Source organism: Gastrolobium bilobum, unplaced genomic scaffold (genome assembly GCF_033153095.1).
Source record: "Gastrolobium bilobum isolate Gb01-03AN ecotype WA unplaced genomic scaffold, APGP_CSIRO_Gbil_v1 utg10696, whole genome shotgun sequence".
In the NCBI taxonomy this organism is placed as follows: Eukaryota; Viridiplantae; Streptophyta; class Magnoliopsida; order Fabales; family Fabaceae; genus Gastrolobium; species Gastrolobium bilobum.
The window spans coordinates 715913-736797 of record NW_026899284.1 but is presented as its reverse complement, the minus strand read 5'-3'; the positions used below and the strand labels follow the sequence as shown (position 1 = coordinate 736797).

General features: G+C 30.8%; 2 protein-coding genes across 2 annotated transcripts; one reads left to right on the top strand and one right to left on the bottom strand.

Annotated features, from left to right (window-relative positions):
* Positions 1 to 238: 238 nt before the first annotated feature.
* LOC133289207 (growth-regulating factor 5-like) lies at positions 239 to 3422 on the bottom strand. Its single transcript, XM_061487098.1, has 3 exons — positions 3029 to 3422; positions 2554 to 2941; positions 239 to 983 (listed from the first exon to the last, which is right to left on the bottom strand). Exons 1-3 carry the CDS (start codon positions 3225 to 3227, stop codon positions 566 to 568), a joined length of 1005 nt encoding a protein of 334 aa, XP_061343082.1. The 5' UTR covers positions 3228 to 3422; the 3' UTR covers positions 239 to 565.
* An 11581-nt stretch (positions 3423 to 15003) lies between these two features.
* On the top strand, positions 15004 to 20424 carry LOC133289185 (MOB kinase activator-like 1B). The gene is made up of 7 exons (XM_061487062.1): positions 15004 to 15138; positions 17526 to 17574; positions 18343 to 18451; positions 18594 to 18687; positions 19529 to 19662; positions 19765 to 19928; positions 20094 to 20424. Exons 1-7 carry the CDS (start codon positions 15116 to 15118, stop codon positions 20166 to 20168), a joined length of 648 nt encoding a protein of 215 aa, XP_061343046.1. The 5' UTR covers positions 15004 to 15115; the 3' UTR covers positions 20169 to 20424.
* Positions 20425 to 20885: the final 461 nt, after the last annotated feature.

Sequence of the window (20885 nt, the reverse complement as noted above, 5' to 3'; positions counted from 1 at the left end):
GCCCCTCTGTTCCACACTTCGGTCATTAGTTCCAAGACCCGGGATTCAGTCTTACATCTAACCTGATACAATCAAGCTGTGTCATTTCAGTTACTACCACCTCACTACAAAGCACCACAACATGTACATTACGTTATGGTTGATCCCAAGTCCCAAATGCTATGTTAAAGAATGTTAAAGTCATTCATTCAACCATCCATGCAATAATTAACCATACATGTGTCTAACATTCATGGGACCCAATCATAGGAAGACAAGAGTCAAACTAAATATCATTTCAGTACAATAAAGGAAAAACGAAATCACAGTTAAATATTACAGGTTTCCTTGTAAGGAAAGCTAACTCCTTAAGTATATAAGAGAACAACACATTTGAAGCTTAGAAATTAAACCATGATTCCCTCAGGTATCTGGATGCTATGGGTGAAAACTGTATCACTGCCTGAGGACTTATATTTTCATAGTCTGAAGGAGAAACAAAGGGTGGGGGACCATGAGGTGATTCTAAATGCTTGCTTCGGGTGGATGCTGACATTTCATATAACAAAAACACTCCTTGCAAGCATTATAAAGAACCATTGGAATCAACATTGACATCTGGGTTGCAGTTAAAATCCTTGTTGGGCCTATACTCAATGGCAGATGAACCTAAATCCTTCTTCCAGTGCCAGTCACTGAAGAGAGACTGAGGAGACTGATATTCCTGTTTCAAACCCCCTGCTGAACTTAACTGACCACTGAAGACAAGCTCCTTGGACCTTGCAGCGTCGAGGTTCAACAGCTCAGCATCTCGCATTGTTCGCTGTTGGAAGCAGTTGCCAACCATGGTAGAAGCACTCCTTGATTCTGAAACAGTGTTTGACGGAACCTGAGACAAATGAGACCACATGCTATCTGAGGTAAAGTCATAACCTTGATATCTCACACTTCCCAGATCTTTCTGTAAGGCGTTTTGCTCATCTGCTTCGGAGTCCAGTCCAAACCTATGGAGTGTTTAGTGAACATCATGATGCTCCATTTATTTCAAATATGCATAATAGGAAATTCCCAACAATTTAGAAAAGTATAGAAGAAAAAATTATGAAAGGCTACAAATGGATCCAAATGTTTAGTTAGAGGCTGGGGTCACTGAGGCCAGGAATCTCTAATTGAAGTGAATCACTAAGGCTCCGTCCAGAAGAAAATGTTGCTACACTCTGCATAAGGTAAGTCAGATGCTCCCTTATTCCATTTTTATAAAAGTAAATTAATATCTTCCATACCTCAAATCCCACAAGTTCCTTATAAAGAGTAAAATCACATACGTTAAATTACCAAAATCCAACTCTCGCCATTATGTTCCCTCACATGTTTGCTACACCTATTTTTTTTTTAACTTAAAAAAAAGTGTCACTTTCAACGTTGACACACTAAAAAAGAAAAAAGCAATTATGGCAAGGCTACATAAGAATTGTTCAGTCTGTTCCATCTCAAAGTAATAAGAAAGAAAAACAATAATGAGAAGAAGAACTGAAGAGAGATATCGAAGGAAAATGAAAGATTTCATGACAGCTAACCAATGTCCCAAAATTGAAAAATCATATTACCAGACAACTAGAAAGAAAAAGAACATATATTCACAACTTCCTTCAACAACCTATCCTATGTCACGACTCATGATCTCAAATCAATGAACCACAATTTCTGGATGATCATTAACTATCCATAACTAGTTCGATGCATGATTGACCAACATGAAATTACCTCTCCTTATTTGCTTTAACTGTATCAAACATTAACATTAGTGCTCCTACTATTACTTCAGTTTGCTAATACGCAGTCCATGGTGAGTTCCTTGATTTCTAATTTCATCAAATCATACCCTGATACTTCATCACCCTCTGACAAGGTAGCTCCACGCCCTATGCTTCTTACAATGTTTTAAATATTTGTGAAAAGCATTTATACAAAATATTTTAGTAAGTAAACCTGGAGTACCAAGTCATGATCTCAAATGAACAACAAGGGGACAATTCAGGTTACAAGAAAATAAAAAATAAAACACTATTAACGAAGCATGGTGAAGTTGTTTGCCGTTATTAGGGGGCAATGTTGAAAAAAAATAAAATTTAAAGCTTTGAACGCGCTGAAAATTTGACACAGTGCTAGGTTGAATTTGTGAAGATCATGGCTCATCAGTACTGCATTCTTTCAAATACACACAAATCAAGTGGAATAAAATACAAGTCTAACTCGAAAACTATGGCCAGATTACTTCCATCTTACTCTCATGCCACACAATATAAGAATCCACATGTTAGGTAACTTAGCATCACAGCTACCATATTTGCTTAACAACATAATAATATACTATCTGTTGCAGGAGAAAGGGGGGGGGAATATGGCAACCATTGCCGCAACCTCAAAAGTCAAACGCCTTAAGATATGCTCCATTCACACATGACATACAAGTAGCTAAAAAATAAAAAGTGTTACCAATTCAGGACAATCCCAGAAATGGTTCAATGAATCAATTTATAGAAAAAAAATGAATCATATGGATGAAAAACATACCTGTAAGCTTTCTTGCTACCCTCACCGGAAAGAGGCAGTGTGTTCATGTGAAGGTGGGGTAGTGTGTTGGTGGTATTCCCAAGTGTGAAAGTGAAACCTTCACGAGTACCATCGGTGTGCAAGGGGAGAGTGTGGAAGGTTCCAGTTGCAGAAGCAGAGGCAGTAGTTGTGCTTCCAGTTGTGGCATCAAGGGGAGAAGATGAAGAAGAAGAAGGAGAAGGTTGAGGTTGAGATTCCACAGGCTTTCTTGAACGGTAACGACGTCGTATCATGTGGCGGTCACAATACTTGGAGTCAGGGTGAGCATCCCTTGAGCACCTCCACTTCTTCCCATCGGTTCTTCTGCACCTACCAGGTTCTGGGTCTATCTTCTTCCCATAATAACCCACTGCAAACACCAAAAAGGAATCAACTTTAACTTGCAAAAGAACAATAGAGATAAATATAGAGAAGGGTTGAAGTTGGGGTAGCTTACAAGATGGGTGGTGGTGGTGGTGGTGGTGAGACATCAATTGTAGGCTTTTCCGAATGGGTACGAGGAGGTCTGGGGGAACCGACAAACCAGCCTTGAGGTACTTGAAGATGAGAGCTTGGTGCTCCAGCTCCTGCCACTGCGCCATCGTGAACGGCGGCTGAGTCGCCGTCCACATCACCGGCGGCGGAGGAACGCTCATGTTGTTTTGGTTTGGTGAGTTTATGGGCTATGTTATTCAGAAGAAAAAGAAAAGGGGTTGAATCTGGGAGTAGGAGAGAGAGAAAATTGCATTAGAGAGAGAAGCATAGATAGAGAAGAATAAGAAGAGGTTAGGTTACCTCGGAGAAAACCAGGTCAGCCATCATTGGCAATGGTAATAGGTTAAGGGATTAACAAAAACAAGTGCTGAGGACTGAGGAGTGAGGAGGTTCTATATTATTATTATTTATTTATTTATTTATTTAGTTTTAATAATCTGATGTTGGTAGATAGAACAGTAAAACAAGAAGCATGAGGGTTTTGTTTGGATGAGGACCCCTTTTGTCTTTTTCCTTTTTACTTGGTAGCTGGTCGTAATTGACTCTCGTTTTTTGAATTCTTTTACCAAAATTGCCAGCTGCCTCCATCTTCTATATTTCACATTGCTTACGTGTGTGTGTAATAAAATACAATAAAATTAATTATAATTAAATATTAAATGATTTGTATATAAATGTCTATTAATAAAATCATTACTCTTGTATGGTTGTGCTGAACTGGTCATTTTCACTTGTTTTAGTAGATCTACTTCAATGTGCAATGATAAGATCAGATTAATTTAGATAATCCGCTCTTCGTTTATAAAATATATATAGATATTGTATTCCGAAATTCAATTTTATGAGAAGATAAATCTAATTTTTCGGTACCATTAAACGTCATGCTACATCATTACCATATTAGAGCTTGTCATGAAATTTTTAAGAAAATTCAGTTAAAATTAAAATAAACTTGAATCTAAAATATATAAATAAATATTATTTTATCTTTAAATTTTATAAAACTAATACTTTAATTTAATTTTAATTAAAACAGGTTGAATATATCTTTATTTTCTGATTATAAGAATAATTTGTTTTAAGTTTCATAATAATATTTCTGCAGTTACTGCAAATAAGTTATTTGCATTTACTTTCAAAACGACGTCGTTTTGGGATTGAAAAACTAAACAATTATAATTATAAAGATTATAATAACTCTGAAATAAATTAAAATTATAAAAACACTATGATTTTTGTCCCAAAATGATGTCGTATTAGGTTTACTGCAAATAACTTATCTGCAGTAACTACAGAAAAAGCGAACCCTTTAAGTTTATGGATTTAATGTTTCTAAAGTGAATATAGATAAGTTATCTACATTCGTTCCAAAAATGATGTTATTTTTGGTTGAAAAATTAAAAAATTATAATGAAAAAACTATTATAATCCTGAAATAAATTATAATTATAAAAATACTTTGATTTCTGCCTTAAATGATATCATTTTAGATTCAATATAGATAAGTTATCTACATTAACCGTAGAAAAAACGAACACTGAGTTTATTCATTAAATTTCAATAAAAAAATATAAATTTACCTAATACTTGTAGTCACGTGCAGGTCAAAAGTTTTAGGTTGAAAGAGTTTAATATTGATTTTATTTTAGCGCGGAAGTTAAAATTAAATTTTATAAGAATTTCTCATGTATGTTAAATTGAAATTTATAAAAATGTTGAAGAAATACTTTTAGCCTTGAGAAACCGTGGCCTCCGTCGACCCCTTGTGAGTTGTGACTCTGTCACTAGTAACAGACAACAAGTCACCATGACATTAAAAAAAAAAAATTGGTTATCATATAACTTATAAAAAAAATAATGTTCTTATTTGGATTTGTTCTTTAACATCGTACAAGTCACCATGACATTACTTGTTCTTACAATGGAAACAGTGATAACGAACTAACCACACACCATCGATATTTTTATACATAAAAGCACTAGTCTGCAAATAAAAAATTGAAATGCATCAGTTTTAAAAATTAATTAGAGATAATGTTAACAAAATTAACAACTGGATTGTTTTGCGGTCTTTTGTCCTTATTATGTACCCAAAAAGAAAAAAGAAAATTAACAACTTGAATTTAATAAAAAAAATTAATATCTTGATAAGTTTGAGTTACAATGAAATTAAATAATCATATTTATAAATTATCAAAGTGAGGAAACCAATAGCTGCGAGCATAAGAAAACATGTTAATCAAGCATAAAGACTTCAAAATTAAGAATTTCAATCTTGTAAGAAAAATAATTCATATATATGTTATAGTTTAACTGAAATTATAATACTCATAAGCGACTTGTGCTAACATAACAAAATAAAAAGAAGAAATAATTAACCAAATATGACACTAATTTAAAATTTTAAAATTTGAACTTAAAAAGAGAAAATAAAAAATAAAAATATGATAATGCTATCCTGAATGATCTGACAGTAGTTTTCCATTTATTTCCAACAGCTACATTTAAGCCTGAATTCGGATTTTCTATGGTCATATTATAACTAGAGATCATCTCTCTTTGATTTATTTATTTTTTATAAAAATAATTCTCCCGTCAATGAACAAATTGTTCGCGGGAAGTAGATTTGAGAAAGGAAGATGTTTTGTTTTTAAACAACCAAAGTTATCTACTTTCACCTTTTTATAATTATATATTATGAGGAATATATATTTATAATATTAAATTTTTTATTTTTACGTCAACCGACAATTTCTCAAGAGAAAAAATATATAATTTTAATATTATAAATATGTACTTTTCGATATACATAGTTATAAAGGGTTACGTCCTTTAAAAGGACAAATTATTTTTCCTTCAAAAAAAGTGTTTAGTTTTTCTTATATTACATTAAATAATTTTATCTCCTACACCTGCATAAAAATATACGAGACTTATTTTTTTCTCTCTTTTTTTTCACATGATTTCACATGGACATCACATACTTGTATGTATGTATAATAGATAAAATTAATTCTTATAATATGAAAAATATTAATCTTTTAAAAATATACCGTTGCTCTAAGTATCGGTATGATACGTATATAATTGTTTCATTTGTCGCACAACGAGTGCACTGCTATCGGTAACATGTAACGAGGGCCTATGTTTAAATCAAGGGTTTTATTAATGTTATGTGACATGATATAAGTGGGTTTTCAAACACACACAATAATAGAGAGAGAAAAGTGAAATAATAAAAGAGAAAGAAAAACATGTGGACCCCACCTCTTTAATGTGTATGTAGGAAAGTGAAGTTATGTTATGTAAAATAATAAACATAAAACCCTTAAATCAAACTCGATTCAACACATTATTATCAGGGAAAACTTATTCTCGAGAATAATTTTCTTTCTTATAAACTCATCCATTTTTATGTTGTTCTTTTTTCTTATGTGAGTGGGCTTCACTCAATGGCGAAGCTATTTGGACGTTTCTGTCCACAAGTGCGGACATAAATCCCTTGAATTTTTTTTATTTTTTTTAAATATAGTAGTGAAGTATGATGTTAGTTAGATTAGACTTTACTTTGACATGTAATGAGGGATGCAATGGAAATGAATGGAATACGGTAAGATGGAATGGGATATGGGATGCCATATATTTTATGATGTCATACAACAAATCAGTTTGATTAAAAATAAAAAGTGTTGGGAATAATTTTTTATGTTAAGTTTAAGTTTTTTTTTATTTGTATATTTTTTAATGCATTTAAAATTTTCTTTAAAAAAAAATTCGGAGCCAATGCCCCCAAACCCCTGCCACTGAATATATGGACAAAAATAATATTTTCTGGATCTGCCACTGACTTCACCCATGTGATTATATCTATGGTCTCATATAAGGTGATATAATAAAGCCCTTCTTATTATTATTTTGCTTAAACTTTATTCACTTCTGACTCTTGAATTGTTAAAGTATAATACAATAATATTGAGTTTTTATTAATTAAAAATTTTAAGTTAAGTAAGTTAAACTTAAATTTATAATTTTGTAAAATCTATATTTTTATAGACATTGTGTTTAAAAAATAATTGACAATATATATTAAATTAAAATATTGTTATTCTTGAAAAGTTATACATTTATATATCAAGATACCTCATCAGTCATCACGAGTTGACTCAACTTATCTTTCTGGCATAGGTGATATAGTTAGAAAATTAATATTAACGTGTGATAGACCGGTAGTTTACACCTAGGGGTGTTATGAGCCGAGTTTTGATTTTAACGGGTCGAACCTGTGTTTAAATGTGTCAGACTGTTTGTAGTATGTTACTTGTTACGAATATAATATCAGCCTGTGGCCTGATTCATTTACAAGAAATAAAAGTCTTGTTTAGCATGTTAGCCTATTTAAAAAAAATAAGACAATAAAAATTTATCCAAACAAAATATACAATCAACAGCACTAGTAATTCCATAAATATTCATAAATTTAATGTATATCCAAATGGGATAGGTTATTTTGCCTACTTTTGCCTACCCCTTTCTTTACCGTTCGATTACAATTTATCCAATGGTTCATATTTGCGAAATAAAATAAACTATTTTTCCCTTTCTTTTTTCTCACTTTCTCCCACACTCTTTCTCTCTCCTCCCCTTTTCTCTTCCTCTAAGCTATACCTATTTTTTTTTCCCGTATCGCTGATGTCTGCCGCCCAGGTGAACGAGCAAATGTAGCTATGAATCATTTAGTTTTGATATCCTTTTTGGTTTTCCCTGTATGCCTCATAAAATTAAAGGATTGGAGACGAATTGGGTCGCTGAGTTTTATTGCCTTAAGGAAGACTGAGTCGACAAGTTGATTGCTAAGTTATAACTGTTATTACACAAAACTTGAAGCAATAAAATAAAGATTCAAATCGTAAGTAGCTACAGAACACCATCAAATATCAAATATCCCTGATAATGAAATCCACCATGAAATATCAAGTTTGGGTTCGTTGATCTAAATTTTATATCTTTATTTCTTTTTAATTCCCCCTATATCGATATGTTGGACTTGACCGGCAAGTGTTGGAGAATCCATAGTGGAATTCTTGCTATTCAATTCAATATGAACGCTAATTGGTTTCGAAGCATCTATAACACCGGGGAAAAAATTAGGTATAGCATAGAGGAAGAGAGTAAGAGGAGGAGAGAGAAATGGTGTGAGAGAAAACGAGGAGAAAGAATCGGGAAAAATGGTTTATTTTATTTTGCAAATATGAACCATTGGATTAGATTGTAATCGAACGGTAATGAAAGGGGTAGGCAAAGGTAGGTAAAATAGAAGTAGGCAAAATAACCTATCTCATATCCAAATAGCATAATATAAAACAAAATCATTTAAAAAGTCTGTTTAATTAATAAAATATGATGAAATGAATTGAGAAGAGAGAGCTATTACAAGTAGTATAAAAAATAAAAAAAATAATATATTAGGCAAGCCTGAGAGACTCTAAGGCCGAGCTTTTGAATTGGAGTCTGAGACCTTTTTATTAAACGAGCTTTTATACAAGTTCAAGCCTGGGTCCAACAATTAATTTTAGACATGTAAGCTCAGGCTTTCACGAGCCGAGTCAAAGGCCCCTGGATCGTTTAACACCCTTTGTTTACACGATTACACGTAATCGAAAAGCTAATAGTCGCATCCAAAAGAAATCAAATAAATGCAATTGAAAAATAAAGGTGGAAAAGCGGGCAAAGTCTCACAATGTCCGCCTCAATTTATCTCAAAATGAATTAATTTGTTTTATCATTCTTTTGAAAATGTATTCAAAATCTCGAGTCATTCTAGTCACCTCCAACTCCAACCCACTCTGCCCCAATAACATGTTTATATAAAGAAATAAAAGGTATCAAATGAAACAAAGAAATGAAGATTTATCCGACAAAAAATTTCTCTAATCTAGAATAGTCATATTCATAGTCAAGGTTAGAGTCCAAAGTTTACTAACAAAATAAACAAATCAAGTATTTTAGTGTGGTATACATTGATTCTAAAGCATACGCTAGAAGTTAGGGTAAATAGTTTTTTACAAAAGCTCTTATAATCAAAATAGTTTTTGTATAATAAAGGGAAAAAGTAAAAAATTAAATCCCGTTTTTTGAAGCTCTTATTAACTTTTTTTAAGCTATTTTGTTTTAGTTTTGGCTTAAAAATAGTTTTTTAATTAAAAAAAAATCCAAACAGGGTTTTAATGTACCCAAAATTTGCAACAAACTTACATTGCAGGTAAGGACTTATCGGACAAAAAAGCTCTATTCCCTAAGACCGTTACAATTACGGTTATTGTTTAACGAGTCCAATGTTTATTAATCAGATAAATAAGCCAAGTATTTCCGTTATGGTGTTGAAGGATATTATACTTTGGGAAAAACAGTGTTGTCACTCTCATTTCGATTTTTGAGACATTTTTTTTTATAAGGTGGGCTCCTCCTTTTTTTTCCTATTAGCTGGAAGTTCTAAACTTTTCATGTAGAAGGAGAAGTTGAAAATCCTATATTTTTATGAGTTTTATGAATATAAATATTGCATGACACTTCTTGTGTATTTCTTAAAAATTTATAGATAGCATAAAATAATCAAAATCGTAATATTATTATTAATATAAGTATTCATAACATAATGAAATATTATAAATAATCATATTTATATTCTATTTTAGATATTTTGATTATTCAAAAAAAAATATTCATTCAATATCTTAATTATCATAATAATTATAAATTTTTATTTATTATTCTAATTATATATATATATATATATATATATATATATATAAGGGGAAGGATATTGTGACAACCAAATTGTGCTACTACCAAGTGACTACCAATCAATCTCACCGTATCGATTATATTAATCCAACAGTTATATTTATTTTCATCTTTGTATGGTCATGATTCCCTAAATTAAATACTTTATATTTATTTTCACCTTTGTATGGTTATGATTTCTCATATTTAATTCTTTCACTTTAAATTTAGGAAATCATGACCATACATAGATGGAAATAAATATAACCGTTGGATCAATATAATCGATATAACGGTAAGATTGATTGGTAGTAACACAACTTGGTTGTCGCAATATCCTTCCCCCTCTTTTATTGTAAGTTTCCAACATATTTAAGTGGATTTTTCTTCTATTTCTTTTTGTTCTCAATCAATTTTTATTATACTTTTTGTAACCTGGATGGGGTCAAACCCTATGCAGGCTAAGAAGAAAAAATACAACGAGTTCTATCAAAATCACCTAAATCAGCTAAATACAATAAGTAAATACTAGGCGGATGGGTCAGGAAAAAGCAAAAGTCTTATTGTGCCGGATCCACCAAAAGGAAGATTTAAGAGTCAATCCGCACAACAATTCTCTTCCCTATATGTGTGTTTTACCTTCATTGACCAATCTCTGTCCATCCATGTCCGTATACGAGTAACAACATGAGACTTAATCAATTTTCTTCTTCTTGATTTAGACATGTTTGATTTTTTTTCTTCTATTTTCATTTTTTTAGCTTTTAGTCTTTTCCGTAAATATTATAAGTTTCAAATATATTTGGTCTTATTTTTTTATTTTTTCATCAGTCTTTTTTTAGAAAAGATAAAATAAGCAGATTAATTAAGTTTCTCACAATATTAAAGATGAATTTAGATGAAAAAACATAAGTGTATAAGTGATTAAAAAAAATGTCATTTAAACAATCCATAGAAATTTTTTTGAACCTTTTCCTTCTATATATTAAAGCATGCCTTTATCTACACAAATGTTTCACTTGTTTGAATATTTTGTTAAAATAGATTATAAGGGTTTAGTGTTTTTCATGTTGGAGAAGGTAATTTTATATCTTACATGTACATAAAAGTACGTGGGGCCCATGTGAAGAGAATAAAGAGAAAAAATATATGGGCCTCACACACTTTTATGTGTGTAAAAAATAAATTTATCTTCTATAACATGAAAAACATTAAACCCATATTCTAATTCATTTTCACCATCTTGAATAATACTATTTACTTTATATTGATAATAATAGTTTTAAAAAGAAGAATATTAATAAGAATTATTCAAGAACTTGCTAAGAATTTATAAATAAGGAATATTGAACAAAAAATAAATTTAATAAATACCGTACATTTTATAAAATATTTTAAAAATTTTAATTTATTAATTGAGTATTTAAAAAAAATATAAATATTCACTAATCTAACTATATATAACATAATATGGGCAAATAGACCCTCATTCAACACTACTAGAAAAGGCTCCATTATCGACGAAATTTGAATTCCATTGAAAATAGCAACGAAAAACATTTTCGTTGGAAAAAGAAACGAAAAAAGATTCAGTAGTAATCAGTGATAGAAACTTTCGACAGAAAAAAATACCGTTGGAATTTTTGACATAAATTAAATTTCGTTTAAAATTTTTGTCACTATATTCGACATAAACCATTTTCATCTTAAATATCAACGGTATTTTTTTCTGTCAAAACATTTTGGGCAGAAAACAAAATTCCCTCAAAATTTTCAATAGAATTTTGCTTCAGTCAAAAACTTCATAGGATAAACATACGATACGTTAGTTACACAACTATCTAATGAAAATACATCTATTAAGGATCAACTTGCACAGTCCGAGAGCACAATAGAAGCATTACATATGAAAATGCAAGAAATGCGTGATATCACATGCAAGATTCCAACGAGCATTTATAGTCCTAGCTGCTTAGACACTCAATATTAGGTGGACAACGACGATACATTGCCATCAACCCAAGACCATAACAACGAAGATGAAAAACTTGGTGATGATCGTGGTGGCCTGAGTGATAATGGGGAGGATTGATGTCTCTTTTCACACTTGGCCCATTTAACATTGTTCTTCATTTGTATGTGTGATATCGACTTGTATACATTTCGTACTTTTCATTATGTATAGTGTTTTGGGTAATTGGTGTTAGTTTGGATGTGTATTATCTGTATAAAATTGTCACATGTTCATACTTTTCATTATGTATGGTATTTTTGGTCATTGATGATAGTTTGGATGTGTATTATTTGTATAAAATTACCAAATGTTTATCAGGTACACTATTATGTATTTGTTGAATTAAAATTCATATGATATATATGCTTTTTAAAAAATTAATAATATTACTGTCGACGGAATTCAGGAAAAATTTTGTTGCAAATTGAGATGCAACTTTTCAACGGAAATATTTTTCGTTGCATATTTTGACGGAATTCAGGAAAAATTCCGTTGCGAACTGAGACTCAACTTTTCAACGAAAATATGTTCCGTTTCAATTTTTTATGGAATTCTATAATAATTTCGTTGCAAATTGAGACACAACTTTTCGACGGAAATATTTATTGTTGCATTTTTTTTTATGGAATTCTAGAATAATTCCGTTGCAAATTGTGAATAATTTTTTGACAGAATTATTTTTTGTCAAAATTTTCAATGGAATTCTAATTAAATTCCGTTACAAATAATATCATAACTTTTCGATAGAAAATTTTTCCATTCAAATTTTTTGACGGAATTCATTAAATAAATATTATGTTATGGCTTTATTTGTTTGTCAAATTTTTCAACGAAAATTTTTTCCATTGCAAATTTTAACGGAAAAAAAATCCATCTTAGATGAAAAAATTTCGTTGAAAAATCAATCAAAAAATACATTTTTGATAGAATTTTCATCGTTTGCAATGAAAAAATTTCGTTAAAAACATGAATTTTTCTAGTAGTACAATCTCGCAGCATAATACTACCACATCATGAGACTGCAAGAAAACCTGAAGATCCCAACTATGCAGCTAAGCCTGAAAAACATCTAACTCCACCACATTATTTAACTAAAGTATTCTTAAGATACTTTTTAGTCCGTCACTTTAAAAATAACAAATATATTAAATACCAATTCATGTTTTGTTTTTGGGAAAATGTTATCATTTTAGTATATACAAAGTTATGTCATTTTAAGTGAGAGAAATAAATAAATGATGAGGAAGAGTGAAATTTAAAAAAATAAATATAAATCTCACATTTTTATGACAGTGAAAGAATGTAAAATGTGTCATTTAAAATGACACACATTTTTTCCTTTGTTTTTCTTGATAAAGTTGGCAAATAATTTCACTGATCATTTATCTGTCTCGATCAAGACCACTTCTATCTTATATCAAGATGACAATATCTTTAACCTTTTATTTATTTTTAATGTTTGACAATTTCAATGTGATGGATTTGTCATCTTCAAATGCAGACCTTGCAATTTATTTATTTATTTATTTTTTAAACAGCAACTTAAAGAACCCTTTTATCTTACAGTGTAGTTAGTTTCACATCATATTAATTAATAATCAAGGCTAGTTTCATGTTATTTTCCTAATCAATGACCAAGTATCGCCGAGATGAGAAATTCAATGTATCACCTATTAAAATTATAAGAAAAGAAATTTATTCAATTGAATCAATTATATTTATTCTCCTTACTCTTTTATTGTTAACGTCATATGAATCTCAGTTATTTATAATTGTAGTGAAGAAGCATCTATTGTGAGAGTAATGAAGATTTACTACACGAGAAGGGAGAGAACTGTTGCAATAAATGCACATAGTTGAAGACTAAACCACTAAACCAATGAGCTCTAGAATTTCCTTTGCAAAAAAAGGCACTCGAAAGCTTTTAAGTTTAAGTTAAAAAAAAAGTTAAAAGCTATTTAGTAATTACATAAATTTTTGGTTTAAAAGCACATATTTAAAACAAAAATTTCTCTCATATAAACAAAAATTTCTCTTTATTTCTATGATTTTTTCTATTAAAAAAATGCAATTGAAGAAAAGCTAATAAGAATTAAAAAAAAGTTATTCCTAGAATTTTTTATTATTATTATAAAAAAAGAATTTTTTTTATAAGATCTTTTTTCAAAAACTGTTTTACTTAATTTTTAATTATAAAAAAATAAATTAAAAATAAAAGGATCTAAACGGGTACTAAGTGTGATATGATTGGTATTAAAATTTCATGCATTAATAACCCAATTGATAATACAAGCTAAATAAATAAGAAGAGAATTTAAAATTAACTTTTCTAATATATTTTTGGAGAGGACAAGAAACTTTAATAATAATAAAGTGTTAGTATAAAATAAAAATTCGCGAAAGCTCCCCATGCCTTTGTATTTATCTCTCTTTATAGATATTTATAAATTATTATCAAATTTATTATTCATTTATAATAAGGTAGTGTTTGGTTGGGAGCTTTTCAGCGGATATCTATCTTTCTCAAGTATGGCTTTTAGAAATACCATATTTGTTTCAACGTTTTTCACCAAAAACTCATCTATCCAATTTGTCTGGATTTATGAGAAACATAGATATCGCACTGTTTAGAAACCCAATTTGAAGGTGGGATTTTTCGGAAAACCGGTTATCTGGCTTTTAATGTACTGTTGATTTCATAAAGTTACCTAATTTTTTCAGTAAAGTTTTTTTCCACCAAACAACTTTTTTTTTACATTTCTCTATTTATCTCACTTTATCTATCTTTCCAATTATTTCTCTATCTATCTCATTTCTCTATTATTCCAAAAAAATTTCCAAAGAAACACCCCGAGGTTTCCCCGGGATAGATAGATAAGTTGAGATTGGCTGGTCACCACTGCCCACTCCTCGAGAATAAAATACTATTTTTATTTATTAATGAAACGTCAACAAAATTCTAAAATTCTAAATACAAATTTTTTCCACCGTAACGCGATAAGTTCCCAATTAAATTACTATTTTAATTACCAAAACAGATAATGACATCACACACAAGTCAGCACGAAGGGACGGGGGGAGAGATTAAAGTTAGACGTAAGGGTGATTCAGTAATTTCGAAAGGAATTAAATAAAAAATAAAACTTCGAAATCTAAAGTTGGAAGCTTTCCTGAGTGGAAAACAAAACACACCAAGGAACAAAGGGCTTTACAGTACGATCGTGCTCCTCTCTCTCTCTCTCTCTCGCCCCAGTCATGAGCCTCTTCGGTTTAGGCAGGTTTGTGGAAAAGTTTCGATTTTTACTACAATTCATACTCTGTTAGTTTCAAATGTTGAATTTTCCTTGCTTTGGTTTTTTTGCATTTAATGGATTTTTGTTATTATAATTGTTACAGTTTATTCTATGATCTGATCACTGATCATGTTCCGTGTTTAAATGGGTAGCTTACTTTTCAATTTTAATTCAAAATCTTGATCATGTTTTGCATTCAATTTGACATGCCTTGCCATCTGTTGTTAATTTGCATAGGTATTTTCTGCCTCTAGAAAAGTGAATGCCAGTATATAAGAAAATTTAGTGGGAAATACTATTATGTTTTCATTGATCTATTATATGCTCTTTGATTGCCCACAGTAATTGTATTGAGCATGTAATATTGGCTTGGGTTGGAGTGGAATTTGTTAAGTAATTAGCGTAAATCAAGTATACATGTTTTTTTCCCCCTCTCTGTAAGTTTCATCTGTTTATATTTATTTTTTTCCATGACATGAGTGCATGCTTGTGTTGATAACTAAGAGCAAGTTGAAGGTTTTTCTGAACAACTGACCTGTGGGTGTTGACTAGTAGACTTGTGTGAGGTAGCATTCTCATAAGATGGTGGTTTAGTGCACGGTAAAAGTTTGTTACTTGGTGCCTGTCTGAACTTCAAACAAATAAAATCCTTTGTTGCCATTAGCTTTTTATGATACTATCAATGCATCAGTGGTAGTTAAGATAGATTCTTCTTATGATTGACCGTGTCTTCTTGAAATTCAATCTAAATTCAAACCTCAAAAAATTGGAGACTTGATGCAGTCGACTATACCAAAAACACATTAATTAGTTAATCAATGTCATAGAAAGATAAAAATAAATCCTTTGTTGTCATTAGAAATTTAGGATATTGTTAATACGTCAGAGGTAGTTATTACTAGCCCCAAGTTCTTACAATTGGCCATGTTTTCTTTGAAACCAATGTCAATTCAAACTACAAGAATAGGAGACATGACATAATAAACTATTCGATAAGCACAATAATTAGTTAACCAATGTCATATATTAACTATTTATTGTATTTATATTATAGTTTTTTGTGTCACATCATCTATTTTTGTCCTACCTTTGATGCATTGACAGTGTCCTAAGTTCTTAATGGTAACAAATGATTTATTTTTTTATCTTTGTACGATATTGATTAACTAATTATTGTGTTTAAATATATTTTATTGTGTCACCTCTTCTATTTTTGTGGTTTGAATGAAAATTGGATTGAAGAAGACATGGCCAATTGTAAGAAGGATCTTACTTGGTATAGTAATAACTATCTCTAATGCATTGGCAGTATACTAGATTTCTAATGGAAACAAAGGATCTCCTTTTATCTTTATATGACATTAATGAACTAATCATTGTGTTTGTCTTATGGTTTATTGCGTCATATCTCCTATTTTTGTGGTTCGAATTAAGATTGGATTTGAAGAAGACATGACCAATCGTAGGAAAAATCTAACTTGGGGAAGTAATAACTGCCTCTGATTGTTAGAGAATAATATAAACCATTAAAAAGGCCCTCACCTGGTACATTAAGATTTTAGGTTGAAGTGGTCATTTACACGGATGCATTGACAATATCATAAATTCCTAACAGCATAAAACATATTTTCTTGCCTTATTTTTTCCAAATACATATTAGATTAAGCTGGCTAAACTTGCTCAAATGTGAAAAGAGGATGAATGGGGAGAGAGAGATATATTCAGAAATATCAATCTTAAATAAAATGTGAAACTGACTGGAACATAAAGCTAATTACTATTGTTACTACAAGAATGATTATCCTTGTTAGCATTTTTTTTATTTTTGGTAAAAAGGTTTCCATTAATATTCTTTAAAATATGTTGTTACAGACCATCTTCACTTGGGTCACAAGCCTTAAGAGTGTACAGTAGGAGGTCCAAACCAGTTTAGACAGGCAGTCAGAATTCTGATAAAGTAGTTAAAAGTAGGCTGTTAGTAATTTGGTTCTGACTTGTATTGTTGATTAGTTGGGGCTAGGGGTGTGTATAAAAGTAGGCTGTTACCTTTGCATGCACTCTTTATTTAAACATTTGCTGATTATTTGGGTAACTAGTTCAAGCAGATTTTTGTATAATTAGGCCATTAAAGTTTATTTGACTTCGGCTCCCCAGAAATCACTAATTAGGCTTCCTAAGACAAAGACTCTTATTGAAGATACTTATCAACAATAGAGAAATAATTAGCATTGGTATGGGTGCAACTTTGCATGATACCAGTATGCTTGTTACATGTGCAAAAGGTGTTTATGAATATTTTTAGTAATTCAGTTTAGATTGATTCTCTTCTGTCATTTTGTTGGTATTCTACCTGACAAATTATTCTGCAACAGAAATCAGAGAACGTTCCGCCCCAAAAAAAGTACTCCTTCTGGTAGTAAGGTCGGTTCCTTTTATTTTTCAGTGATCTTTTTTCAAATATTCAATTTAATATAATTTCTTTGTTTAAATTGTTCTTGAGTATTTTAATCTTTTTTTTTCTTCATTTAAAGCCCTGGGCCTTGACTTTATAAGCAAGATTCATCATTAAGAAGGGGGAGGGGGAGAGGGGGGGAGTGGTGAGGGCCAATTCAATGAATTTGAATTGAGGTGGAATGCCTTACTTTAAATATGAATCCGCGAAAGGCATCAGAATGTTTTTTATTTTTTTAGATTGCTCTAACTCTCTAAGCAATAAAATATTCTTGTTTCCCGTAAAAGTCTATTCAATAGCAACAAGGAAAATCTCTGTAATGAAAACGTGTTTCATTGATCTTAAAAATACAATATTAAAAGATAAGAAAACAAAACACAGTTAGAAGCTAGATATGTTATGAGTTATACAGTAATTTTTTTTTTGCGTATATAAATATAATCTAGGGTTTTAATTTAATATCTTCCAAATCTCAATACCTGTATCCTAAATTTTTATAATTTTGTCAACGTATTGTATTGTATCATTCTAACTTCCAGAGCACAAGATTGTAAAGTTCTCTTCATTGTAGTTTTAACAATAATCTTCTACAAACTACTTGTGATAAATGTGCGGGGAAAAAAGAGTATCAGGATAGTCTGTCTTGGGTTTCCAAGATTGACCCTGCTGTGCTGGAGGATGAACAAAATTCTGCTGTTAACTAGTATTTTTTATTATCATTATTATTATTACTGCAGGGAGCTCAGCTTAGAAAACATATTGATGCCACATTGGGTAGTGGAAATCTAAGAGAAGCAGTAAAGCTACCTCCTGGGGAGGATTTAAATGAGTGGCTAGCTGTCAACAGTAACTATCATCCTCTCTTATGCACTGTCGAGTGTATTCTTGTTGAAGTTTTCTCTTGCCTTTCATTCTCCTGTTTCCCCAATTATGTATTAATAGAATTCTGAAATCCAGTAATCTGACTTTTTTCATGCCTGCATTTCAGCTGTTGATTTCTTCAACCAGGTGAATCTGCTTTATGGTACCCTCACAGAGTTTTGTACTCCTGAGAATTGTCGGACAATGTCTGCAGGACCCAAGTAAGGCATAATTAACTGATTGATTTACTTGTTTACCTTTCTTTATGAGGGGAAAAGCATTTGTATGCTTTTAGAAATTCAGTCAGATGATATTCTATCAACTATCTTAGTTGTTGAATGAGAAAATCATTCAGTCAGATATATCTATATCTTGAGGTAACAGGTAACTAAATGATTGTAAAAATAAGTTTAAAACAGTGGATTGTGTTGTTGAAGCTTAGAGCGCATTGTCATAAATTGTTAACTCCTCGCGAGTATCCCCTACAAGAAGAAGAATTTGAACTTCAGTTTCTTGCTGTTTTGGTGGTTGCTATTTATTCCATGCTGTATTCTTTTGGTAATTTTGTTCATAAATGGGTACCTAGGTGCATAAAGTTATCAGCAATCAATTATGTCTTGGTTATATTTTTTATTATTTGCCTGCTTAAAATTTATGCCCTATGTATGAATACACTGTTTTTGGTAAAGAGAAATATTTATTATGCATAGAGATGTTAAAGTTGCCTTTTCTTCAATTATGTTGCATTGATTTCTTTATTTTCGGTTCTATGTTTGTGGACTTTAGGTAATATTTATTAATGCATTCATGTAAAATTTGCCTTTTCTTCATGCCAGTTGTTCATTTTCTAGAATCTAGGTAATATTTATTAATGAGTGGGTTGTGGACTTTGAAGTGTTCTTTCCGGAAGTACATCAAATTTCTCCACTTACAAGGGTTTTTCTTATAAAGATCATTCCATTATGATAATGACAAATCCAGTCGCTGGTTCTTTCTAAACTCATCTGTACTAAATTTGTATATATTTCTAGCTCTTATGTTGTCCATTACATGAAACTTTAGGTATGAGTATAGATGGGCAGATGGTGTACAAATTAAGAAACCTATCGAGGTTTCTGCTCCAAAATATGTTGAATATCTAATGGACTGGATTGAAACACAGCTTGATGATGAATCCATATTCCCACAGAAGCTTGGTAAAGATTTTATATTTTTTTTTTCTTAAAAGAATTTTAGATTCTCTCATCATAAATCATAATTATTTTCACTTTTGTACCATAATCTATGGAATCGTGTAGGTTCACCATTTCCTCCCAACTTTAAGGAAGTCGTGAAGACAATATTCAAGCGGTTGTTCCGTGTATATGCTCACATATATCATTCTCACTTTCAGAAAATAGTGAGCCTCAAAGAAGAGGCCCACCTAAACACATGCTTCAAGCATTTTATCCTCTTTACCTGTGTAAGTCTCTCATTTTTTACTTTTGTTTATTATGTGTTGAAATAAGTTCTTTGGTTTGCTGAGTTTTTATGAGTACATCTTTAACTTTTTTCCCCCAAGGGTTTATTATTATTATTTATTTTTTTGTAGATTTTATTTGAGATTAATGTGTTATTGTTTGTGCAGGAGTTTGGGCTGATTGACAAAAAGGAACTGGCTCCCCTTCAAGAGCTTATAGAAACCATTATCGTCCCATATTAGATATATGAATTGGGACCCACCGTACTGTGAAATATCTTATCCTAGGAAGCATAACTAAATATAGACTGATTTTAATATTTGACTACAGAAATCCTCGTATTTGTTGTGTTAGATATGTTTGGGAACAGGATCTAAATTACCCTATCATATATATGCAATATGGCATCATAGATCCCAATGTTCATGGGAGTAGCCCATGTATGCCAAGTGATGTTTGACGTTTTAGTATGAAGTTGGAAGGTTGTTTCTGGAATAATGTTCATTGCTAAAGATTAATAGTTATGTAGATTTCTATGCTGTTTTCGCATACAGTTTTAATTGGGCAAAATTACTCTCTAGTTTTGAAAATTGCACATATACCTTGTATATGTATATTTTTTACTTGTGGGGAATTACGCACGAATAAAAATGAGAAAATATATGTCTTTTGAAAATTATTATATTGTAATTCTTAAAATTAGGTTGTAAGTTAATTTAATTTGATCGAATATCAAGCTTTAACGTGAACTATTAATTGCTTGATGCATACGGCATAATAACAGTGAATAAAAAAAAGTTAAAACTTTATTACTTTGTAATAAAGTAAATTCTTAATACTTTATTAATTTTTGGTTGTTGCATCCTTCATTGGATTTGAAGAAAAAAGGTTGAAGAGAAGAAAGTGAAAGGGGTGCTTTTACATTTATTTGATGAAATACGGTTGGTGAAATGGGGTTG